At 45.1% G+C, this 26,394-nt stretch overlaps 2 protein-coding genes across 6 annotated transcripts in view; one reads left to right on the top strand and one right to left on the bottom strand.

The window, feature by feature from the left end:
* The window catches only part of SPIDR (scaffold protein involved in DNA repair), a 199,134-nt gene extending 197,105 nt beyond the window's left edge, over nucleotides 1-2,029 (bottom strand). The window contains exon 1 of the mRNA XM_064170710.1: nucleotides 1,915-2,029. Within this exon, the coding sequence (XP_064026780.1) occupies nucleotides 1,915-1,929 (15 nt within the window). The 5' untranslated portion in view covers nucleotides 1,930-2,029. The remainder of the gene's footprint in view (nucleotides 1-1,914) is intronic.
* A 7,227-nt stretch (nucleotides 2,030-9,256) lies between these two features.
* LOC135189911 (ethanolaminephosphotransferase 1-like) overlaps nucleotides 9,257-26,394 on the top strand; it is a 48,786-nt gene continuing 31,648 nt past the window's right edge. For 3 of the 5 annotated variants that reach the window (XM_064170681.1, XM_064170682.1, XM_064170680.1), the window contains exons 1-4: nucleotides 9,257-9,334; nucleotides 17,843-17,911; nucleotides 22,860-22,968; nucleotides 25,229-25,303. In XM_064170681.1, the coding sequence (XP_064026751.1) occupies nucleotides 9,278-9,334; nucleotides 17,843-17,911; nucleotides 22,860-22,968; nucleotides 25,229-25,303 (310 nt within the window). In that variant the 5' untranslated portion in view covers nucleotides 9,257-9,277. Of the gene's footprint in view, nucleotides 9,335-17,842; nucleotides 17,912-19,127; nucleotides 19,153-22,859; nucleotides 22,969-25,228; nucleotides 25,304-26,394 lie in introns of those variants that run through there. The other 2 variants (XM_064170683.1, XM_064170685.1) reach the window with 2 other exon arrangements.

Genomic DNA, 26,394 nt, shown 5'->3' with positions numbered 1-26,394 from the left:
AGGACCTCTGAAATGCTGAGCAAAAGGGGAAGCTAGGATGGCTTCCTTCTGTAGAAATTGCCTGTAGAGCTCTGTTCACAAAAGCACTGGGTATCGGGTAGTGACAAGACTAGGGGGAATGGTGCAAAGCTAGAGGTGGGGAGATTCAGACTGGATGTGAGGAGGAAGTTGATCACCATGAGGGTGGTGAGAGCCTGGAATGGGTTGCCCGGGGAAGGTGGTTCAAGCCCCATCCCTGGAGCTGTTTAAGGCCAGGCTGGATGAGGCTCAGGCCAGCCTGATGTAGAGTAGGGTGTCCCTGCCCATGACAAAGGGATTGGAACTAGATGATCCTTGTGGTCCCTTCCCACCCTGACTGACTCTACGATTGTGTTTTTGCCTTTGCCATCTCTTTTACCTGTTGAAAAGAACTGCTCCAAACAATCCCTCCCCAGTTACTCATGTAGTTATTTCCAGTGAAATAAAGGTAGACATGCCCACATGGGTTCAGAGACACTCTGAAAACTCAACTCGTACAGCAACAGACTACTAATATGGGGCTGCCATACTTCTCACGGAGATGTTCCTATCTAGAACATCTCTACTCAACCAACCTATGTTTTACTTACCCAAAGTATTTGTTAGCCATAAGCACTCTGTGTGAAGTCACTGGGACTATATGTTCAAAGACTACGCACTACACAGCCCTTTCTGCTCCAGACAATCCCACTTTCTTGGGGCTGCTCCAAGCCCACAGAATGAAGCCCCAGGAAGTTCCCATTAATACAGTAACAATCACATCTGACTGCAAAAGGAGCTACTATTATCAAAAGCTGTCATCACTTTACAAGAAGAGCTGGTTAAACCTTGGCAGTTGGCTGTGCAGCTTTTCCCTAGAGAAGAGCTTCAATACATTCAGAATGTGTATTGTGCCAGTATTACAAGGTAATTTAAGTGCAGTAGGCTATTCTAAGCTTGTTGATGTTTTCTTCCCTAGAAATTCATTTTAAATGCAGTTACCATTTGATCCATTATGCTAAAAGGAAAATAGAACAGTTTAGCGTTCAGATGTCATTTCAACTCCATTTGCATTCACATAGCAAATAATGACACTTGCAGTCTTTCAGCAGGAGCTCAATAATGGCATGAGAGCTGCAAATCAGAGACAGCATTCCACCGACTGTCCTGCAAGCATCACCTAACACACCAAACCACCCAGGGGAGAAGAGCTAAAAAAGCAGAGAGGGGATTTCTCCCTCTACTCCTGCACATGTCCGAAGAACACCAAGCCTGGTATTTGGCTGGGTCTCTTTTTATTACCCTTCCCCTGCAGTTTTCCCCTGTCGCCTACCAAAGAAAGCTGCCACCCTTTCCTCTCGGTCCAGCTGTGTTTCCACAGTGCAATGACAAGGAAGAGGTCAACATTACGCAATCACGAACACCAAGGCGGCAGCGGCCCCAGCGGGTGCCAATAGCCTCGAACGAGCCGGAGCGAGAGTTCTCCCACTGGCAGCCGCGGGGCAGCAGACGCGGCCAGAGCCCACCAAGAGGCGCCGCTGAGCCGCTCTGCGGCAGGCGTCTGCCCGCAGGCTGAGCTCGGCGCGCCCAGCCATCGCCAGGCCGGTTACGGAACACCGCCCTCCGCCGGGATCACCCTCCCTAGGGCGCCAGCTGTGTGTCTTTTTCACACCGCAGCCCCGGGATCGGGCGGCGGGAGCACCGGCAGCCAGAGCTGAGGGCTTGGGTCTGCGGGGGTAGCGGGCCGTTCATTCCTCTACCATTCGTCCCCCGTCCCGGGGCCGAGAGGTGCGGCAGGCTGGCGGGGAACACGCCATACCGCCCGCAAGGCGGCTGGAGCCTCAGGCCGGACCGAACGGCTCCTGCTGCGCCCCGGCCGCCGGTGCCCCCTCCCGCCCCGCACGCGCACGCAAGTACCTTCCTACTGGGCATCGCCCCCTGGCGAGGCAGCCCCGGGCCCTGTCACGTGGCGGGGAGCCCCGGAGGCGGGGCGCGGGGAACCCCCAGCCAGTGCCCAGGCCTGCCGCCACGCCCCCGCCCTTTGTAGGCTTGGCGCCGCCACAGCCGCAGCTCCTGATTGGGCGGGCCTGGCGCAGCGCGGGGGACGTGTGGGGCCCGAGCACTGCGCGCATGCGCTCTGTGGGGGCTGAAGGCGGATGGGGGTGAGGCTGTGTGGGCAAGGGCTGGCAGTTCGTTTCTCTCCGTTCTCCCGCCCTGCGCTGTGGCCGCCATGGTGATGGGGAGGGTTGAGACGCCGACCTTGGCCACTGACCTCCCCGGAGATGCCCCTCTCCTGTCTTTCACGGTCTCCGTTCCAGCGGGCCTGTGAGGCGCAGGCAGCGCTGAGGGCAGGCTGTGCCCATCGCAGGTGGTTGTACAGTCTCCCAGCCTTGCCGCGGTTTTCTGCGCGGGAAAGGCCTTTGCCGGCACCACGTCCCTCAGGCCTGGGCGGTTTTGGGGTGCGACTCCATTCCTTGCCGAGCCGCCTTGCAACTTCAACCCGATCTGGAGCTGCTGCGGCCTGGGGCTTGTGTTCTTTTGCTTTGGGCGGCGGCTGAGTTGGCAGCCCTGATCGCGAAGGAGGAGCTGTGAAGAGTGATGTCTGAACTGGATTTGTTGCAAGGTTTTTCCAGCCGAGATTTGCCTCCACATCCTCCACGATCCTCAACTTTGCTCAGTAAATCTCAAAAGAATGATGCTGTGCAGCACCACGGGGAAATAAATGCACTGGGATAAAACCACTGACCAGATAACTGAGCAAGAAATGCCTAAACACAAAACACCTTATGAAAAACAAGTTTGCAGTTACACCATCAACTTCAGTTTTTAAACTCCGTAAACAGCAAGTAGCTGATACATTGACAGGCAAAAGGGTAGTGTCAGTAGGGACCTGGAAATAAAACTGCTTTGAATGCACCTTCTTGACCATAAAATGGCAACTGCAGCTGGAGGGTAATAAAAGGCTGGTGACCTTTAAAAATGATTTTTTTCTGGTACAGGTGGAAGCACACTAAAAAGGCCACAGGTCATGTTTTTGTTGCTTTTTGTACTTGAGAAGGTCACTTAAGACATCAGTGCTGATGTTAAACTGAGTTAATAATCATCTTTGTAAAATGCATACTTAGAATTTATAAAGCACACTTCGATAAAAGCTACTACATGATTGCAGTTTTATTATTAAACATTAATTACATACACCTGTGTTTATAGTTTACAGTTTGTCTTTTTTTTTTTCCAGTGGCCAATTTCTCTCTCACAATCCCTTTATAAAGCTGCCACTAATTAAGGTGGATTTTGCAAAGAGAGGGCCAGAAAGATCCTCGTCCAAACCCTGTAGTGCCTTTGATTATTATGTTCAAAACAGAGTTAAAATCACTGTGTTCTCAGCCTTCCAAAAACTTGCAGTATTTCTTCTGAAATAACCAGACTGACAAATTACGTTACAGGTCATCAAAGTGGTTTTCTTTGATAGCTGAAGAAGTGTTACTGCACTGCACGGTTAAACAGCCTGTGTTAGAGCTAACCCAGAGAGAACTACATGGACCACCTAAGTGTGATCTGCTTAGTGAATCTGTATTATTTCTTTCTGTACATAAATTCCTGAGGATTCCAAGGTGCTCACACCTGGGAGGAACCTTTACAGAATCCCACAAAGAATTAAAAAATTGATAAAATTGTAGAATCAATCAGGTTGGAAGAGACCTCCAAGATCATCCAGTCCAACCTATAACCCAGCCCTAATCAATCAACTAGACCATAGCACTAAGTGCCGCATCCAGTCTTTTCTTGAACACTTCCAAGGGAAGTTGACTCCACCAACTCCCTGGGCAGTCCATTCCAATGGCAAATAAACCTCCTTCATTTGTTTCCGTGTTCTTGGCAAGGAACTTCTATAGCATCCCACAAAGAATTAAAAAATCAATAAATCTTCATTTGTTTCCTTGTTCTCGGCAAGGAACTACTGATATGACATGGGAAGAGAGGAAATGGATTACAAACCCATCCTATTGATTAGGAATTGAAATAGAGCTGTGATTGTTTTTAAACATGTTTCTCTGGAGAAAGACTGATAGATAGCAAGCTTCTTGACAAAAACTTAAGCTTTGTAGTACTAGGCTGTTACTCTTCAAGTCTGTTCAAAATTTCTGTGCATTACAGTTTTGGAAGTCATAATTAACACAGTTGGCTGTCTAATTTATGAAGAACTGTTTTTTCATCAACATATACAAGCATGTCTGTGTCCTGACAGGATCGAACACTAGTCTGAGTCTGATTTACCTAATACACTGACTGTGTTTGTATTCAGCAAAGCCTTTGACACTATCTGCCACAACAAGCTCCTGCAAAGCTGGCAGCTCATGGCTTGGACAGATTCACTCTGAAATGGGTCAAGAACTGGCTGGAAGGCCAGGTCCAGAGAGTGGTGGTGAATGGTGCCACAGCCAGTTGGCAGCCAGTCACTTGTGGTGTTCCCCAAGGATCAGTGCTGGGCCCAGTGCTATTCAATATCTTTACTGATGATCTGGACCAGGGGATTGAGTCCAGCATCAGTAAGTCTTCAGATGACAACAAGCTAGAAGCAGGTGTTGATCTGTTGGAGAGCCCTGCAGAGGGACTTTGCCAGGCTGCATGAGTGGGCAGAGGTCACTGGGATGAGATTGAACAAGGCCAAGTGCAGGGTTCTACACTTTGGGCACAACAACCCCAAGCAGCAGGGGGACAGGCTGGGGACAGACTGGCTGAGAGCAGCCAGGCAGAGAGGGACCTGGGGGTACTGGTAGATAGTAGCTGAACGTGAGGCAGCAGTGGGCCCAGGTGGGCAGAAAAGCCAATGGCATCCTGGGTTGGATCAGGAACAGTGTGGCCAGTAGGACAAGGGAGGTTATTCTTCTCCTGTACTCAGCATTGCTCAGGTCACACCTTGAGTGTTGTGTCCAGTTCTGGGCTCCTCAGTTCAAGAGAGATGTTGAGGTGCTGGAATTTGTGCAGAGAAGGGCAACAAAGCTGGTGAGGGGCCTGGAGCACAGCCCTGTGAGGAGAGGCTGAGGGAGCTGGGGGTGTGCAGCCTGCAGAAGAGGAGGCTCAGGGCAGACCTCATTGCTGTCTAGAGGTACCTGAAGGGAGGCTGTAGCCAGGTGGGGTTGGGCTCTTCTGCCAGGCAACCAGCAACAGAAGAAGGGGACACAGTCTCAAGTTGTGCCAGGGGAGGTCTAGGCTGGATGTTAGGAGGAAGTTGTTGTCAGAGAGAGTGATTGGCATTGGAATGGGCTGCCCAGAGAGGTGGTGGTGCCATCCCTGGAGGTGTTCAAGCAAAGCCTGGATGAGGCACTTAGTGCCATGGTCTGGTTGATTGGCTAGGGCTAGGTGTTAGGTTGGACTGGCTGATCTTGGAGGTCTCTTCCAACCTGGTTGATTCTATGATTCTACTCAAGATCAAACTTACTGCTGCTCAGGGAATATTAAGAAATTTTATTCTTTCTGCATTTTTGTTGCATGGATATTATCTGAAAATATAAAATTCCTGTTAACAACACAAATTTATTTCTTTACTGTAGTCCGGGGAAAAAAGAGCATTTATTTGTTAGTGGTGCTGCTGACTGCAGTGATGTTTCTAAATCCCTGTGTAGAAACAACTTCTCTCTCAAAGAAACAAAGTCTATTTTATACAAATGAGTCAAAAGATAAGGAGGATTAAATTACTAAAGTTTGGAGAACCTGTGTATAACGATTGAATGTGCCTGTCCTTCATTCTGACTTGGGTTTATGGATTCATTTCCTCTACAGATCGTTAAGTTACAGCTTTAAAAGCTTCCCTGTGTATAAAGGCTCCTACGGACAATGTCAGTTTCAAGCAAAGAGCAAAGGTTTTGGTTTGAGTCATTTCCTTAGTAAAGTTTTCAAAGTCACAGACATCCCAGCTACTTAACTGAGATGAGATAGGTGAAGAAAAACTCATCAAGCAGAGTCTGTCTTTCAGAGTTGGCTGAATTTTTATGAATCAATCAGGTCTAGGCTAGATCCCAGGCAGATCCCCAGTCTAGATCCAAAATAGTACTTTCTTCTGCAGGCCATGTTACAGTTTGATGATTCCAGGCTTTCTAAGGTTTCCTAGGAAACAACATGAAACACTTCAGATTTTTTTAGTCCCAAAGCTGCAGTGTCAGTTAAATTAAATTGTACCATTTCACAGAACAATGCGTGGCTGTGCTGAGGCAAGCTCTAAACTCGTGGGGGAAAAAAAATGGAATAAGCCCCAAACTCTCAGGGGAGGCCAGATTGCAATGAAGCAAATTGAGTCCAGTTCTTACATTCAGGAAAATTAAAAGCTGATTGTTTAAGAATCAAAAGCTAAAATAGGTTTTAAATGAATGAACATGCCCAGGAAGCGTCTTTCTACCAGCCCTTGCCCCTCAGCCTGAAATCCATGAGTGGCTCCAGCCCTGGGGGCTTTCTAGCTGCCATCCACGAGGATAGCTGTGCTCTGGGCCCAAGCCTCAGCATCTCAGCATCCCAACACGAAGTGCTGCCTATGGCATCTTACAACTGCTGACATCTTTATGTCTTCTGCTATTTCGTTGTGTTCAGTACTGTAACAAGAATACGAGTACAGAGCTTTCTGACAGACATATTTGCCTGCTTATTATAAAATGTCTCTGTAGTTTAACGAGAAAAATGCAAATAGATGAAGATTTTTCCAAGCTGAAGCTGAACATCTATCATCAAAGTACTCTGGCTTGCCTCTAACTGATGGGAAAAAAGATGCAGGGACATATTCAGAGCTGGAAAAAAATGGCACTTTTAAAAGTTCAATCCTTAGAGCAGTTCACTCCCACCAAAGTTCTTCCTGTTAGTATAATTCAACAAGGTTTAAAAAATACTGAGGTAGTAATAGCACTGCACTTTGTATATTTTAGTAACTTCAGGAAGATAATTTCCTCTTTTAGGTCCAGTATTAGTGCTGTGTATTTGGTTTTGTCATGACTGTGTGTGGAAGACTCTACAAAGAGTGTTCTTGAAAAACCTTAATCAGTTCCAGGAAGAAGAAAATGTTGAAAAGTGGATAGAGTCTACTGACAGCCTACAACCAAAATCGTTTCCATTTGAACAGTTCATTCTAAGCCTCTTGTAAGCCCAGCATGTCTCTAGTGAGGGGCAGAAGGCTGGCTGGCATGGACTTGTGTGAGAGGTAAGGGGATCCCAGATAAAAATCCAAAGTGTGGACTCTAATTAAAATTAGAGTTGGCTCCTGAAAAAAATATTGAGTTTCAAGCACTTTAGCTTTCCTAACTGGAATCTAGCTTTAATGCAGTAACTGAAGCTGAGTGCTACAGTTCTGGGTTGTTTTCAAGAGCAGTTTAAATGCTGCTGCTGAAAGCAGAATGTAGGTGTAAGCACATCTCAAGTGATTAATGTGTAACTCATAATACAGAATAAGAACCACTGTATACAGTCTGCACTTAGCGATTTTAACTTGTATATCATTCCAATCAAACCTGCACAGTTTGTAAAATAACACTGGCTCTTAGAGTGCATTAGGTGCCTGGAAGAGCTCATGGGGTGCAAGTAATGGATTTTAATTGATTCCCTTTCTGGATAGATTCCATTTAGCGAATAAGATTCCAAGTCTCCCTCTAACAGTGCACAGGGAAGGTAACACAAGGTGTCATGCCATCCACTTAAATGCATCGCAGATGAAACATTATTCCTGATGTTTTCCAGTCCTTTGCCTACACCAGTGCCTCCTCTGGAAATCAGGAGGTGCAGAATATACTGATCTGTTGTGTTCTCATGGGCCCTGGGGCAGATGTTTCAATACAGAATCCTAGAATCATTTTGGTTGGGAAAGGCCTCTAAGATGATGATGTCTAACATCTAACCCAACACTGCCAGGTCACCACTAAATCATGTTCTTCAGCACCACATCTACACAACTTTTAAATACTTCTGGAAGTGATGACTGCACCACTTCCCTGGACAGCCTGTTCCAGGGTTTGATAACCCTTTTGGTGAAGAAAATTTTCCTAACATCTGACTTAAACCTCCCCTGGTGCAACTTGAGGCCATTTCCTCTTATCCTGTTGCTTGTAACTTGGAGAAGAGACAGACAATCACTTCACTACAACCTCCTTTCAGGGAGTTCTAGAGAGGAAGAGAGGGTTTGTCCTCAGCCTCTTTTTTTCCAGACTGAACAACCCCAGTTCCATCAGCCACTCCTCAGAAGACTTGTGCTCTAACCCCTTTACCTGCTTTGCTGCCCTTCTATGGACCCACTCCAGCACCTCAGTGTCCTTCGTGTAGTGATGGGCTCAAAACTGATCCCAGTGTTTGAGGTGCAGCCTCACCAGTGCCAAGTACAGGGGCATGATCACTTCCCTCCTCCTGCTGGCCACACCACTCCTGATACGCCTCAGGATGCTGGTGGCCTTCTTGGCCACCTGGATACACTGCAGGTTCACATTCAGCTGGCTGCCATCCAGCACCCCCAAGTCCTTGTCTGCCACTTTTCAGCCACTATGTCCCAAGCCTAGAGCGTTTCATGAGGTTGTTGTGACCCAAGATCATCACCTTGTGCTAGGCATTGTTAAACCTCATACAACTGACCTCAGCCCATCGATCCAGCCTGTCCAGTCCCTCTGCAGCGCCTTCCTACCTTTGAGCAGCTCAACACACTTGCTGAACACGGTGTTGCCTGCAAATGAAATGCCAGAGGCAGAGTACTGCTGGAAAGCAGTGCCAGTAAAATCCGTAATGCTCACCGTCACCTGTTTCTAAAACACATCGCTTAGATGACAGTGCTTTGTATGCTGTCTGCCCAGGCACCTCTCCGCCCATACCAAACCACGGCATCTTTAATAGGCCTTCCACCAGAAAAAGAGCTTTCGGGCCCGACGGCGGAGCGTTGCCATGCTGACTGCTCGCCGTGCGCACGGGAGGCTGCTGCTCTGCCAGTGCCGAGCGCCGTGAGGAAACGGAAAGCTCATGAAGGACGCCGATGGCAGGCTGGCACCGCGGCCGGAGGAACGCACCGGGGCCAGGGGGAAACGCCCGGTCGCACGGGCGTGGCCAGGCGAAGGGCGCCCGGGGCGAGGCCGCCGGTGAGCCCCCGGCCCCGCGTACCCTCGCCGCGCCGGGACGCGAGTGCCCCGCGGGTGCCCGGCAGCGGCGAGAGGAGGGGGGCAGGTCCCAGCCCGAGGGGCGCGGCCGCAGAGCCACCTCCCGCCCACTCTGTCTCCCTCGCTCGCTGCCTCCCTCCCGGCGCGGCGCGGAGCACGGCGGGGCGATGTGGCGGTGGCGGTATGTCAGCAACCGGCAGCTGGACGGCTTCCGCCGGTACAAGGTAACGGCCGGACCCCGGCGGGCGGGGGGCACGGTGACCCCTGCTGCGGCTTTTCCCCCCGATTAGCGTGTCCGGGCTGCTGAGCGCCCAATCCCACTGTGCGTATGGCCCCGGCCGGCCCCGGCCATCCCTCCGGGCTGCCACCTGTGCCGCGGGGCCAGCGCGCATCCAGACGCAGGGTGCCCTGTGCCGCCCTCTCATCTGGGGAACTGGGTGTTCACAAAGTTAACTGGGGTTTAGTGAGCAGCAGCAGCATCTCTAAAAGCCCTACGCATTTTAAAGGAGCACGGGGTCGGAGTAATTCAGTGTTTGCAGCAGTGTGCACGGCCCGCGTTTGTCTAGCTCTGTGCGATCCACACGCAGACATGCATGGGTTTGGGAAATAAATCCGAGAAGGAAAGCTCGCTTTAAATGATTTGCTCTAAACCTCATGTTTGTAAATAACAAGCCTGCAGAATTCAAATGAATGGGTGGATCGTTAAGAGATTCTGATTTACCAGCCTTATGCTGGAGATTTGTGAGATAGCTAGGTTTTGTTCCCAGGGAAGCATGAGTGCCTTTCAGGCGGTTGCCCAGGTTTGCTTTAGCTGAGGTGCGGGTGGCTGAGTTGGGCCATGCCACGCTGGTCACTCTCCTGCTCTCTGTTAAGGCATGGGCGATACAGCAGCTTCCACCAGCACATCACCCCACGATTGTTGTTTCGGTATGTTCAGTTTTCCAAAGCAGCCTTAACCCCGAGCTCCCCATGGTTCTTGCCTTGCTTTTGCCATACACCCTCCAGCCTGGCCTCCAAACAGTGCATACAGCTTCTTCCTGCTCCTACCAAGCCCTTCCTGAAGGCAGCAGCTCTGGCTGCACACTGCAGGGTGGGTAACTGGAGTACCTGTGGTTTCAGGAGCCATCTCCAGGTTGCTTACCAGGAGCTTGTTCAGCACAGCAGCTTATTACAACGTACCAACCTGTTTGTGCCTCTCCTGCGTGAGTGGGATAAAACATGCTGCAAGCTGCGTCTGGCCACTGGGCGTAAGTTGCACAGGCCTGTGCTTGAGCAGTAGAGCTGCAGTGTTGACTGAGAGCACTGGAGGAAAAATAAAAAGCTATTTTTATCACAACCAGACATTATTATTGTAGTTTGTAGTACAAAGAATGTATTACATTCTTCTCACTTGAATGGAAGTAGCTGCAAACAACTACAGATGGGGAAGGACCAAAATAACAATTTTTTAAGCTTGTAAGCATTGTGTAGTACTTCTGAATTGCAGGGCAAATGATTACCAAAAGACAGAATCATGTGTCAAAACAGTTTAGTACATTAAAATTACTTTGATTTCTTGGGAGCATTGCAAAATAGTAGCATACTGGATAGTTAACTATAGCAATCAGCCAGCACACTTGAGAGGTATCTATTAAAATATGTTCTGGAAAACTATGGTGCCTAAAGCTTTGGGAAAGGTGGAATCAATTCCCACTTCTGTATTACCTGTGGTGGTGTGGCTTTGGAACCTTCTGGAAATAAATAAGTAAATCAAAGAACACAGGACATAGCTGTGCGGGGTCAGTGCTGCCCAGCTGGTAGAGTGTCTGTGCTGTCTTCCAGGTGCACCAGGTTTCAGGTGGACACGACAGGCAATGGCAGCTCTGCCTGTTCCTAAAGTGCTATTCACAGTGGGTTTGAGTTATCCAAAAATGCAAAAGGACGGGCAAGGAGGCACTAATCGCTGCCACAATCTCCTTCTCACCCTCCCATGCCCAGGGCTGATACTACAATCACACCTTTCTTCTCACCACCTCCCATGCCTTAGACATTCTTTGGAGGAAAGGAAAACAGAATCTCTGGATCCCCATTACCATGCAGAATGAATGGGAGTGGATTTGTAAAGTGAAATAGCTAGTCCTTCAGTATTCAGTGTCTGTGCTACAGGGATTTCAGAAGGTTTTACACTGAACTGTTTCCAGTGTGATGCCATGGACTGAATGTATTTGCTGTGCTTGTGTGTTCCTATTACATCTGGTTTAGACTCATCCAGAGGGAATGCATTTTGCGTGCCGTGGGGTCACTCTTGTGATGTAAACCAAAGCTTGGTCACTGAGGAAAACTTCCTTCAGCAGCATAATATACATGCATGTGGTGGTGCTAAAGGGTGCTGAAGTCTTTGCATTCATTAGGTCTGCCATTCCCTCTGCAATGAGCTGCACTGGTTTCATTGCCAAGGCCCTCCTCCAGCTGCGAGCAGGAGACAGTGCCTGAGACATACAATTGCAGCATTCATGGCAGAGAAATGGGTTCAGCTCTGTGAAAATTGAACAGGTTTTTTGGTGGTTTTTTCCCCCAGTCTAAATTTATCTTTATTAAAAGAGTTGATAACACAAATTACTCTTTTAGGCTGTGCTGTGATCAGCTTGGCATGGTGTCAGTGCGAACACAATGCTGCAGTGTGATACACATGGTGGATGTCCCAAACCAGCTTCCTAGGCATGCCTCAGGTCTGGAAGCAGTCTATTGGTTTAGCTCAGTATTGAATGCATGCTCATAAATCGTTTCAGAGATTATCCAGTACTTCACTGACCCAACCCATGTGTCCTTCCACAGTACCCTAGAGCTGGATCCACCAGGAAACAAACTGCAGAGAATAGGCCTTGGAAAATAGGAATTTAAATATCAGAGATAATGTTAAAAAATAAAGTCTAACGTTCTACATTTTCATCTTGGTCTGTCCACACTTTCTATCCTCTAAACCACATTTTAGAGGGTAAGTACCTTTGTGGAGAAAGGCAGGGGCCAGTAAATAAGGTGTATGTGGTTTTACTTCAGTCAGGCTTCTGACATTGTTTCACAGTCTCATAAGTAAGGATTAAATCAGTGTACTATGGAAACATTATTCTAAAGAGTAATTTTAAGTTCTCTGTCAAAGCAGGAGGTTTTAAGAAAGGGGATCCTACTTACAGAGCTGTCTCTGTCCCAGCACTGTTGCTGTTCAATACTTTAAGATCAGGGAGATTACTCTTGTGAATTTTTAATGTGATGGTGAAGCATTTTGAGGAATAGACTTAGGATTTAAAATGCTCTTGAAAAAGGAATATTAGGGACAGAAGTCACTACCCAAAAATCAGTAAACAAAGTACAGTGCTTAGGGGAGAGAAAAACCAACACTTCAGATGTAAAATAAGAGACATCAAACTGCAGAAAACATGCCTGAGGATCAGTGTCAGCAGCACTGTAGCTGCTAAAGAGAAAAAAGCGCTTAAGTGTGAAGTGTCATAGATGTGTCAAAGGGTTACACATATTCCTGATGTACTACTGCTCAGGTATCAGCAGGAATAACCTATCCTATTGCTTTGGCACACAGTGTACAATCCACAGAGAGCCATTAGGAATATTAAGAGGCTTAGAAAAGATGAACTGTAGGAAACAGTCTGAGTGGAGTAAGAGCCTAACAACAAGTTACCTGTTATGAGTGCCCTTTGGAAAAGACAAGCCATGAGCTTTGACTGTGTGAAGAGAAACTTAAGGTGGATCCTGCGTCAGTCAGGGGTTGCTGGAATGGTTACTAATGCAGTTATTTCATCAGGCTTAATAAAGGGTTCGATTTCTCTGAGGGAGGATCTACACTCCAGTGTTGAGTGTTAATAAACAGTTGCACCTTCCTAGCAAAGTTTTGGATACTGTGTTCTAGTTTAACCTGCCGAGGTGGTCGTTCATCACAAGCAGGTGGCTCATTACCTCACCGTAACTTGATCTGCTTCCTGAATGTCTGCTAAGCATGATCCTGCATTAAGTGAAAGCTCTGGGCTGAAAGACCTCTCAAGTTACATTCCAGCCCTCGTTTTGGTAGGTTAGAGAAACGAGATCAGATGTATGATGCTCGCATTACAAAGCTTGATTGTGTTTCTCATACTGACTCAAAATGTGTTAAGTATAATCTAGCTAATTACTTTCTGCAAGTTCAGGATCAGTGTGGCTACAAGACTGGATTTCTGTTCAATGTTTATGCATTTCCAAGTTCTAACTATGAGATGCTGAAACATGATGGGTTCTGCTGACAGTGATTGAACAGAAAAGGGGCTTTTCACTGCAGGAGCACATGGATTTGACAGGATTTTGGACATTTGAGAGAGAGACTTTCATTTTATTTATCTAGAGCTTCTAGGGAGACTATTAATACTGTCCATAATTGCATGTGGGCAGTTTTTGTAGAATCATAGAATGGTTTAGGTTGGAAGTGACCTCAAAGGTCATCTATTTCTAACCCCCTGCAGTAGGCAGGGACACCTCCCACTAAAACAGGTTGCTCAAGGCCTCATCTAGCTTAGAATCATAGAATCAACCAGGTTGGAAGTCACCTCCAAGATCATCCAGTCCAATCTAGCACCCAGCCCTGGCCAATAAACCAGACCATGGCACTAAGTGCCTCATCCAGTCTTTTCTCGAACACCTTCACAGATGGTGACTCCACCACCTCCCTGGGCAGCCCATTTCAATGCCAATCACTTTCTCTGTGAAGAACTTCCTCCTAACATCCAGCCTAGACCTTCCCTGGCGCAACTTGAGACTCTGCTTGTTCTGTTGCTGGTTGCCTGGGGGAAGAGACCAACCCCACCTGGCTACAACCTCCCTTCAGGTAGTTGTAGACAGCAGTGAAGTCAGGGAGGGAGTTTTATATATATTGAGCACACACATCAAATGTTTATTACTTAGTGGTTTTGCAGATGGTATTTTTTCCTGGTTTTTAAATCAAAATGTGATTTTAAAGCCATTTTAATCAATTTTATCTGCTGTAGTTAGGGTTTTTTTTTCAGATCACCTCAGCTTAATAAAGCCCTTAATAAAACACCTGAGGCAGTGAAATAAAGCCCTTAATAAAACACCTGAGGCAGTGAAAATGAACATTTTCCACCTTAAGTAAAACCAGTGAGTCAACAGCCCTCTGTTCTACAAAGAAGTTCTTGCAGTTTTCTTTATATTAATTTGGATTTGAAGAGTTGGGTTGTGGGGTTGTAATTAAAAGTGGTTGAAAAGGATGTGAAATAAATAAGCCAAATCATTCATTACCCTTACCTTTTCTGTCACTGTGTTCATGTGTGCCAGCTGCATTAGGTAATTCTGGCAGACCATCTTTGCATGCACACCATTTCTTATTCCTTATCCTCTTGTAATGGTAGCTGACATAATGTAGCATGTCAGGAGCTCTGTAATCACTGTTTTCCTTCTACATATCATATGCTAATGAGCCAACGAGATAATGAAATCACATCACACAGATGCTGTGTTTGATATTACTTGCTGCAGGAGATTTTTCCCAATGAGGGTGTAATTGTACACAGGTTTGAGTACCACATTACACCCATGAATTTACAGAGCTTCATTAGATCACTTTTGGGACAAATACTTTGGCTGTAAAGGGTTGTATGCCTTGTTGAGTCTCATGAAAGTGCAAATACCGACACCGTCATTTAATCTTATTGCTTTGTCAAGAGATGTTAGGGTTCCGAAGTGCTTTTTGGGTTTTTATGCATAGGGTATGCAAGTACACACATTTACACATTAATGTCTATTTGTTTATCAATTTGTGTTTTAATAGATCCTAATTGCACAGATGTATCTGTGATTCTGATGTGGACTTTTTGTTGTCAGTCTGGGAGAACCATTCTTAACAGGGCTGTTTTGTAGGAGGAGGAGCTGGATTTTTGCGGCTTTCTGTGGAATACCTCCTCTTGCGTGTCAGGGTACAAGATCACACAACTGTTTAGCTTAGGTGATGCAGAACTCCTGCTTAGCATCCCTCAGGAAACGTGCAATCTATCTGTCCTCTTGGGTTTCTTTGTGTTCTTTGAGTGCTTTCTTGCCATTCTCCATAGATTTAGGTACACATAATAGCAGAGCTCTGGCTCTCTAAGATGCCCTAAGAGCAACCTATCCTAACCCACAGCTCCACATGCTCCATGACCTCACAGACATGGGTTCATGTAGCCCTCCATTACGTGACAGGATGTGGCCTGTGGCCCAGAGCACGTGTCAGGATTCCTGAAAATGAGGCTGTCTGAAGGATGAATTCACACCTACAAAGAAGCACTGGCAGGACAGCAGTTGACATAATAACCACTTCCTACTGAGTTAATAATACCTGCCAGAATTGTTGATTGTCCAAACCATCATACTGGGCTTGGAGCATTGTACTAGGAATAGTTTAAGGTGGAAAGGAAATGCAACCAGATTTCCTAGCTGTAGGTATGCACAGGCTAATGGAATTGAAAAGTCAAGGGGAGACTTAATCGGGAGCCCAGTTCAAGCAGCCTCTCCCCTCTCCGAGTGCAGCCACCTCAAGCCCTAGCACAGACAGTTCAAGTGTCAGGTCACAAAGTCCACAACCTCAGAACCCCAAAGAGACTCCCCAAGCATTTGCATCTGAAGGTGCAATTACATGCTCCCCCCCCCCCACTCTTTTCCAGGCCAGATTACAAACCCTGACCTTCAGTTTTTACTTTATGTTGTATGTTTCGGCCCTACATGTCTTAGGGGTTTGTAACTCCTGGACTTAAGTAGCAGTGACCTAATAAAAAAATAAATATATGGATGGGGGAAAGGCAGGGGAGTCCAAACTACTTAAGCAATAGGACCACACTATTTAAGCAATAGGAGATGCAAAATCCAAGCCATTATTTATGAATAATTAAGTGAAGGGTGATATAACATGACTTTGTTGTTAGGAATAGGAGGACTATGCTTTGGAATACATCAGGACTTATAAACTCTTGAGCATTTGGAATTCATCTGGCATTCCACAGCGTTGTATAGCTCTGTTGTTGTTTATAGCATACTTCTTACCCTTTGTGAAGCTTTTGCTAAAACCCAAGACTCTGTCCCATAACACCTAGAAACCTGTAAAAACATACATAAAGCAGGATGAAAACCCACGTGTTTAATGCATTCTAGGAATCTGAAAGGTGGATGGAAAATCATTGCCAGATGTGTCCATATTTCAGTAGTTTCTTTGATTGTTGTGTGGCTCCAGAAGTGTGAGATACCACAGAAGGCAGGTTCATGTTGTGTCAGTATGAAATGACTTGCTCAGAAGGGAGAGTTCCCACTGCATTCTCTTAAGTAGTGGCTGGTTCGTGCTCTGAATTGGGAAGGTAATTTTCAAACACACAAAATCCATCATCTAATGCAAAAGAGAGTATTCCTTGCCTAGTCCATTGTCATTCCTTTGTCCCCTTGTCTATCAGTCATGAAACATGGGTACTGTGAAATTGCATCATTACAAAGATGTGATTAAGAAGCCATGGGAAAGTGTTGGCAGCTGCCAGAGTGCCTTGATGGGTAGGGGCCCTCAGTGGAAGGGCATGGCCTGGCAGCCTGCCCTGTCCTACCAGCAGAGGCTTGGCCAAAAGCTTCTAGGAACTAGGGCTGGGACATGGACACCCAAGGAGGGGGCTACCCATGCTATGCTGGCCCTGGGAGGGACAGCTGTGTCGTACATGGTGGATGGTAAAACCTCACTGCTCATCTAAATCTTTTTCTTTCAAATACGTGCTGTGGAACATCAGTTCTTCAAACCTTTTCCATCAGCAGGTCCCTCAAAATTTTCCATCCTTGATGTAGGTCCCTGAATGTAAATGTAGGCTAAATGATGTCAAACTCACATTTATAGGTGCTGGAGAAGTGAAGAGTAGATGGCCAGGTGGCACTGTGGAAATGTGCCATCATGCAAACATTGTGGAAAACCACTCTGCAGAGTTACTCTTTTTAATAGATCACTTGCTTAAAGATCTTAATTTTGCCCAGTTTGAATTTGATGTGTTCATTCTCAGCTAGAAGTACCTTATCTTTTGGTATTTAGGCAGAGATTAGCTCAGTTCACTAAAGGTAATGACATGCACAGGTGCATCTGCTCTGGTGCATTGTGAGGCAACCACTGGGTTACCTTGTAGTAAGTTCACACATGTTCTTGTCCTTTTCTGTCATTTGCTCTTTTGCCAAGCATTGCTTACTGATGGACAGAGTGTTCCTTTTGTGGGTAATGTAAATACAATGACTGCTTGACTCGGGGTTCCCCAGGCATGCAGGACCAGTGAGTTGTTAGACCATCAGCACATAGGTGCAGCGTGGCAGTTGGGTGTCTGAATGTGCACAATACTCAGTGCTCGCTTCCATGCTCTGAACATGCCACCTTGCTGGGTCACAGCCTGCTCTCCAGATCATTGCAGATCGTTTGAACTGAAGCATACTCAATGCTAGCAATGTGATAGGGGTGCAGGGACAGATAGGGAGGCCCAAGCCCGCTCTGGCAGACGCTGTGAGGTGTGGGTGTGAGTGGTTTGCAGTGAGGGGAGGTACGTCTAAGGTGTGGGTGCGAGCCAGAAGATACTGCTCCCCTCGTATTTAGCAATGCAGACCTTGGCCACTCTCACACTCAGAGTGATTATTCTTAGCAGCTGGAGGATATACAGTGATGGAGAAATAGGCTTCGTTCAGTGTTTTGTTTAACATCTTTGTCTTTTCCCTCCCAGTACAGTGCTGTGGATACAAATCCTTTATCTGTGTATATTATGCAGCCCATCTGGAACAAAATGATTAAGGTAAGAACTTTGTTTAATAGAAAGATCACACAGTAATGTAAGAACTGGTTTCAAATGCACCTTGTATTTCTTGATAAAAGCCACATCTTGATTAATAAAGCTGAAATGAAGCATCTCTATAAAAGGAAACAAATGTAACAGGTTATATAGCTGTGTTTAAAATGAGGCTATTTTTTTCTGATCATTGTACAAAAGGCATCTGTTTCTTTTTTACTTCTTTCCCTATCGCATCTCTCATTAACAACTTTGCAGACACCTAAGGTTTTACTCAGGCCAAATTATTTTTGTGAGGCACATGCCACCTAACAACAGCATGGCTTTATCTCTGTGCTGTGCACGGGGTTTTATGCAAGTGCTGTCTCATTTTCTCCCAAGGGCACTAGCTGGAGGGAGTGAGGCATCTCTCCAAGAAGCTGAAAATGAGAGTGGTTACCATGCTCACCATAATGATTGGAAGATGCTCTCTCCTGAATGCATTATGAGCTGCAGCTTTTAAAAATAACACCACTTGCAAAAGGCTGCCTCTCAAATAAATATGAGCTGTATTGATCACTAAGGAAGTAAAGACTTCTCCAACTGCCTCTTTAGAGGAAATCTTTAGACTGGAGCAGACTTGAAAACAGACATAAAAAGGATGTTTGTGAGCAGAGTGCTACTGGATCTGCCATCTTTGAGGTCTATAAATCAGGTATTGCTTATGCTTCTTTACCATGAGGGTAGTGGAACACTGGAATAGGTTGTCCAGGGGGGGAATTGAGGACCCATCCCTGATGATATTCATGGTGAGACTCGACAGGGCTCTGGGCAGCCTGATCTGGTTGAGGATACCCCTGCTGACTGCAGAGGGGGTTGGTCTGAGTGACCTTTGGAGGTCCCTTCCAACCCAAACCATTCTATGATAGAGCAGGAAAATCACAATCTCCCATTCATAACCTCAGTGTCATTTCATGAAAGTGTTCCTATGACCTAAGGAGAATTTAAACCCAACCTGAACATGATGTGAGAGAGAAGCGATTCAAAATGTGAACTCAGTAATTCAGGTCAGAGACTCTGCTTTCCTCGGTATCATGATAGGAGTGGAACCAATGAGGTAGAAAAAGCCCCCCCAGCATGCTGAAGTCCCAACATGAGAGATGAGCAGAGGCTTTACTGTGCGCTTACACTTTGGGTTAGGAGATCCATGGGCATCCCTCTTCTGTCACGTTGAAGAGAGACTGTTATGATGAAAACCTTCCCTGGAGGTAAGTCCTTCTAAAGTTTTTCCTAGAAGAAAAGCAACATTCTTGACTGTCCCATGTAGCATAGGGTGATTGGTCCTATAAAAAAATTGTGACCTCTCCAGATGTTATATTTTTTAAAATCTTTTAGGTGAGTGTATTTTCTTCATTTGTTCCTGCAGGAGAACCCAAACCAGAGCATAGGACTGAAATCCTGTTTCAAAAGCTGGGAGCTCCAAGTACAGGACCACAGCTTGGAGTGGGTGCTGTCTGTGCTCTGGTATTTGGGTTGGTTTGAACCCTGAAGATGCGGCAATGAATGTTCTGCTTTACCTACTGGTGAAAGAACATTCCAGAGTAATTCTCAGTGATGCATCACAGGCATTTACAGGGAAATTACACTCCTCTCAACTTTTGCAGAAGTAGTCATTCTAACATTAGAAGAAACCCTCCCAGATCTCTTATCCAAGGCAGCTTTTCCACATTGTATCAAACTGTAGTAACATTCACATGAAACTGAAGAGCAACAATTAACTTTCTCTACATGTTATTTAAAGTTATTCTGACTATACAGCTGTAGGCATTATCACAGTATCACAGTATCACAGTATCACAGTATCACAGTATTATTAGGATTGGAAGAGACCTCACAGATCATCAAGTCCAACCCTTTACCACAGAGCTCATTTCACCTGTCCTTAATGCAATGCTCTGTACTTTTGCCTTTAATTAAGGTTCCTATTTTCTAAAAAAGCACAGCCATGCTCTCTGACAGATAATGGATAGTATCACTTAGCTACCACACACACTGACTACTCCTCCTCTATTTGTATTCATGAGAAATCACATTTATGCAGGACAATGAGAGGAAAAGGAGGAAATCCCATTGGGATATGCAGGTGTGTGCCAGCTTCACTGAAGTCAATTAACTCCCCCCTCTGTTGACTTTATGAACTTTGATTATTGCTAGAATTAAGCATGAGTAGAATTTTAGTGCTCTCAAGTGACTTAGTTAAGGAATATTTCAAGTTTGAATAGAGCTTTATATAAATATGTGTGCTTTGCTGTTTAGTACCCATGCAGTGGATTATATTAAAACATTTGCTGTTTGTATTAAGGCTTTTAGCATGAATGGCTGTAGACCTGTTAGAAGAGAAATTGGTTAGTAATTGATGTGACTAAAAGTTCTTAAAAGATTCCAGGATATGGTGGCTTGGCCAGAGAGCACATGTGGTTCTCCCCACTGGCACCTCCAGCTGTATTAATCATGGACTGTGTTGGTCTATTAGACTTCTGCTCTCTGTTAATTAGATAATAAAGGTTACAATGTCTCCTTCTGTAGGATACTCATAATTCAAGCTGTGTTTTTTCCAATGTGTTTGATAGGTTAATTTCTTACAGCTTGTAAGAAAGTGCTGGTGGAATAATGCCAACCAAAGGAGAAAGGGGCATGAAACATAACAAAAGGGATTTTGCTGCTGGAATACTTTCCAAATGCATTAGGTTTGGTAAGGATCAAAAGAGTGTGCTTAAGGGTTTGACTGCAGCAGAAGCTGTTTTCCTGAGGATCCATCTCCTGTAGTCTTTTGTGGTGTGTCTACTAGCCAAAGGGATTGTAAGTGTAACAGACCACCCTGTGATGGTTTCCTTCTTACAATGCACAATGTTAGCAAGAAAGTGGATTAAAATAACCTCATCTTGTTTGCACTGTGCAAGCATAAATTACTTCCTGTAATCACTTAATAATGACATTGTGCCTATATAGACTGATGAGCCTAATTAGAAAGCAGACAGTTGTGACACCTCACTGTATTTAATAGGCAACAATTATTATGAATCATACAGGAGAAATCAGCATTTTTAAACCAATGCATTAGATGGCACCTGTATATCCATGGAAATGCTTCATTCTCAGGTTGCCTTAACACACTGTTTTGATCTGTGTTTTAGATTAAAAGAGACCAGTCTAGAATATCTCCAGTGCCTGTCCTTATTTCCTAGAGTCAGTAGGCACATCACATGCCTTGGATTGCTGGTCCACTGAACCATAAAAAGCAGCTCTGACAAAGAGTGGGTGATGAGTGGTGCTTGACCTTGAGTTGTGAGTGGAAATGGCCTCGAGCTGCACATGAGGAGGTTTAGCTTGTATATTAGAAGAAGATTTTTCAATGAAGGAGTTTTCAAACACTGAAATAGGCTCCCAGGGAGGTGGTTGAATCCCCATCTCTGGAGGAGTTTGAAGGATCCAGAGATGTGGTGCTGAGGGTCATGGTTTAGCACTAGACTTGGAAGAGTTAGAGAATGGTTGGACTCTTACAGGTCTTTTCCTACTGAAATGATTCTGTGATCCTTTGTTCTATAGTAGGAAAAAAGGATCTCATCAGGATAATCAATCAGCCTAAACATTCAAACTTTATATGCAGTTTTAAATGTAATTGTACTAGAATAGAGGAGATGTAAAGGTGTGTATGAATCAATATCTATTCATCTGTCCTTCTAGCTACTCCAAAGAAATTATCAAACCACTTGATTTCAAAACTATTAGTAGCACCTGAAATGATTCCTCTAATATTGTTTTGCAGTATTTTATAGTGTCAAACTATTTTACTTATGTTTCCAGTAAAATACTCCAAAGAATTTGCTTATAAGCTGCCAATATTCTTACATTTTGAATGTCTTGATACTGTGTTTGAGTGCTGCTTAATATGTCTGCAAATATCTTCTGAAAATCATACAGAAAATTTTATCTGAAAAACTCTCTTACTAGGGAAAAGTGTTACCAAAAGGACCCCTGTTGCAGTGCAAGGAGTACCTTGAAGTCACAGGGGATTAATAGCTGGGAATAGTTAGTTTGGCAAAGAATTCGAGGCTTAGGTGAAGGCAGAGAGTCCTTTTCAGCACCCTACAAGGTCACATGTATTAATGGTGCCTTCATCATTTATGACACTAGAACAGGTTGCTCAGGGAGGTAATTGAGGCCCAATCCCTGGAGATAGTCAAGATTAGGCTTGACAAGGCTCTGAACAACCCAATCTAGTGAAATATGTCCCTGCTGACTGCATCTAGTCCTGATTTGGACTAGATGACCTTTGGAGGTGCCTTCCAACCTAACCCATCCTATGATTCTATGAGCCTAAGACTGAAGAGAGAAACCCTGCAGGAAGTTACTGCCTAGAGAAGTGTGGAGCTGCTTGTAACAGGGAGATCTGAATCCAGGAGTGTAATGCACTCAGGCTCTGATTCTGTTGATGCTTAGAGTTACAAATTACTGAGGTATTTTAGAAGGAGAAAATTTCCTTGTTACAGCATGGGAATAGAACACTTCCAAAACCCCTGCCAGGTGGATGCTGAGTTACCACACTGGGGTGCTGCAGCCTTCTTTCAGCTGTGAGACACACAAGCCCGTGGTGGCTGGGAAGATAGAGATAATGTATGACACAGGGAAAACATTTGCAGCTGACACTTCTACTGGGGTCAGAAAGGGCAGGCAAAAAGGATTGCATCTGAAAATATTCAGGGGTGAAAATTGTCTTTTAATTGGGAAAATATGCCAAGATGTGACCGTTGCAGATGTCATGCACAGGCTTCTCCCTTTCTGATAAAACACATACAATAGCTAACTAAAACAGGACTGAAAAATTGAAAGTGATTTTTTTTCTCAGATCTGTTGTGTTTTGTTTTGTTGTTTGTTGTTTTTTTTCTTTCTTTCTTTCTTTCTTTCTTTCTAACAGATAGTGCCTTTGTGGATTGCTCCCAACCTGTTAACATTCTCTGGATTTGTCATGGTTTTAGTTAATTATTTTCTAATCTCTTTATATGACTGGGACTACACAGCCTCAGGTAAATATCCTCGTGGTGTAATTTTTCAGAGTTAGTGAGTTGCTTGTGTTGTAGTTCTGAAGCTATCAGGTGCTTGAATCCTCCATCCATCCCCTTAATGAGGCTTCATGTGCATGTTGGAGGAACTGACATTATAAATTTACATCATTTTATTGACACTTTTCATTTCATCCCTAAATAGAGGCTTCAGCGTGTGCTGCTTGAAGTTTGTGATAATATCTTATACAAAGTGTACTCCAGGACTTATAGGCACAGCCAAAAAACACCTTAATGTTCTTCATAACTTTTTCATGGGTTTCACATTTCCTAATACCTAAATAGATTCTTTTCATTACTCCACCCTACCATTCAAGACTACTTCTAGACAAAGAGGAAATAGTTTCTAAATAAATACCTCCTAAAATCATGATTGTCAGTCAAAGCCTATATTTGCTCTGCATTGCAGACCAAGTCAAAAGCTTTTTGGAGCTGATTGCTCCTGAGTCTAGGGGATGTTAATTTCTGGGTTTCTCAGACCAGCTGTTGGAACTTGCAGAAATCAGTAAGCATCTCCTAGGTGATTAATTTATAAAAATCTTTGATGTCCTTTAATGTATACACTTTAGTGAAGACTGAACACTTTTATTTCCTGAAACAATTATGTTTGGGCTTTTTTTCCCTTGCCTTTAATTTCTTATGCCCCCAGTTAGCTTCAGAAGATACCTTTGGTGTGAGCTATTTGTGCATTTATCACAGTGATTCGAGAGCCAGAGACAGTTGATAGCAGTTTGGGGTCCAAAATAATCCTGTATGAGCACTGAGATTTCAGGAGCAGCATGTTATGTAGTTACCTGACCTTATCCTTAAATACTTAGGTTTTTTATCAGTGCAGTCCTGTAATAAGGTAGCATCCAGCAGAGCTCTTAAAATGGGATAATTTCATTCTGCCGCATTCCCAGTAGGCATACACTGGACTTGAAGATGTTTGAAATGGTGATTAAGTGTGTCAGAGCTGAGACCTCTCTGTAGTTTGCAAGCCTCTTCTCGATTTCACAGGAGAACAGTGTCCATCATTTCTCAAGTGATTGAAAAGGTTCCTGCGACCTAATGAACCTTTTGAGTATCATGTATCAAACCCATACCTAGGATCAGAAATAAAAGGCTTAATTTCCTGGACAGCTGGTTTTCATTCTGCAGCTTGAAAACCTGCAACTAGGAGTCAGGAACTGCCATCTCTGTTTCAGAGTGACAAGGTGAGGGAGGGAGGCATTGAGAGAAAGGTGGCCAGGACACTGCTTAGGTGCTGGCATCTCCCCGTTCAGCAAGGACACACCTCTGTGTGCAAGTGTTCCCTGTGTTTGGTGCTGAGTGCCAGCAACCTGAGAGGTTTTTGCACTTTCAGTTTAGTGCTGGCTTAGTCCTTCTTGGATTGTGGTTTTGTGTTTAAGTAGCATGCTCTTTGGAAAATGGTTGATTTCTTTTTTAGAGCAACAGTAACCCTGGGTTATTGCTATCAGCAGAGCAGTAACACAACCCTGGGCTCTCTCTAGCCTGCCTGCATGCCTGCATCCCTCCTTTCCTTCCTTCCTTCCTTCCTTCCTTCCTTCCTTCCTTCCTTCCTTCCTTCCTTCCTTCCTTCCTTCCTTCCTTCCTTCCTTCCTTCCTTCCTTCCTTCCTTCCTTCCTTCCTTCCTTCCTTCCTTCCTTCCTTCCTTCCTTCCTTCCTTCCTCCCTGCCTTCCTGCCTTCCTCCCTCCCTCCCTCCCTCCCTCCCTCCCTCCCTCCCTCCCTCCCTTCCTTTTTTTTTTCCCCAAGAGAAAAACAAAATGTTAGTCTCTATCCTAGCCTAAGGACAACATTTTTCTGTGTGGATCTGTATGGTCAAAGTGCTACACACCCCCCACACTGGTGCTGATAGTAATGATCATGCTTGAAAACTACTCAAAAATGTATAAATCTGCACACATGACATAAAGATTAACAAATGTGGAGATGGATAGGCTTTCCATGACCTGTGAAATTTGGTGCCTAGGTACTGTCATCATTTTGTGTAATGCTAGAGTCATTTAATGACTGAAATTCCTCTACTTTATCTCTCTCTGCAGTGTAAACAGTTTCAAGCCTGTGCATTGCTGCTTTGCTAGAGCTCACTGATGACTTTTTCCACCTGTTTGAGGTGGTTGGCTAGGCAGTGGCAGCTGGTTCATATGTATATGCTTATCTTGGTGGGTTTTTCTTGGTGTTAACCACAGGTACCCTGACTCACTACCCTGTTTATTCCAGGTACCAGTCCTGGACTTGTCCCCACCTGGGTATGGCTGTTCAGTGCTTTTGCCACCTTCTGTGCTTATGCTTTAGGTAAAGTACAATGAAATCATTTGCATGTCTGACATCTTCACCTAGTTTTATCTACCAGTTCACTGGTGCTGATATTAGATGGGGGAGGCAGTGTGGATAAATCATTAATCTCTCTCCAGGACAGTTCTCTGAGATAAAAAAACCCAGACCAAACCCAAAGGTCCACACCAAAACCCATTCATAAGACTTAAAAATCCCCAAACAGCAGCATTTTAATTTATATATTAGAGGTTCTCTGGTTGTAGCTCTTATCCCTCTTGGAAGTTCAAATTGTTTTGGAGGAACAATGGAAATGATTATGTAGCAGCAGTCAGCATTGTTTGGCTTCATACAAATCTTTGGTCCCCAGTGATGCCATTCTGAGAATATCCCTTAGACCATCATTTGCAGAAAGTGCTTCCAAAGACAGAGAATATAAAGGGATAAGCAGAGAAGAAGCATTGTGTTTAGAACTGTCAGGCACTTCAGTCCACAGGGCATGTGTCGGCACTGCTGATGTGAGTGCGGTCACAAGCCTCAGTGTCTGACAGGGATGAAGGACTACTGGTTTTCTTTCCTGTTTCTCTTTTCTCCCAGAACATCTACACCTCAGATCCAGTTCCACATTCCATTTTTACTTTTGATACCACATGACTGTGTTTCTAAGTACACTGCACCTTGTACAACAGTGAAGGCATACACTCAGGCTACATAAAAGCATATTGTAGATCCACGCTGCAGTGTTGTGGAAGGGATGCTGGCCACTTCTGGTGTCAGACTCAGGCATGTGGAGCCAGCTTGATTAACCTGGGGGCATCCCCCTGGCCAAAACCCTCCTGTGTAATAAGTGCTGTGGCATTTCAGAATCAGATTCAGAACTAATCAGGTTGGAAAAGACCTTCAAGATCATGCAGTCCAACCTATCAGCCAACACCTGCTAATTAACTAACCCATGGCACTAAGTGCCTCATCCAGCCTCCTTTTAAACACTTCCCTGGGCAGCCCATTCCAATGCCAATCACTCTCTCTGGCAATGGCTTCCTCCTAACCTCCAGCTTGAGGCTGCATCCCCTTGTTCTGTCCCTGGGTGCCTGGCAGCAGAGCCCAGCCCC

This window comes from Pogoniulus pusillus, chromosome 34 (assembly GCF_015220805.1).
Source record: "Pogoniulus pusillus isolate bPogPus1 chromosome 34, bPogPus1.pri, whole genome shotgun sequence".
NCBI classification, from domain to species: domain Eukaryota; kingdom Metazoa; phylum Chordata; class Aves; order Piciformes; family Lybiidae; genus Pogoniulus; species Pogoniulus pusillus.
The sequence above is the reverse complement of the archived record's forward strand: the minus strand, read 5'-3'. Positions and strand labels throughout refer to the sequence as shown.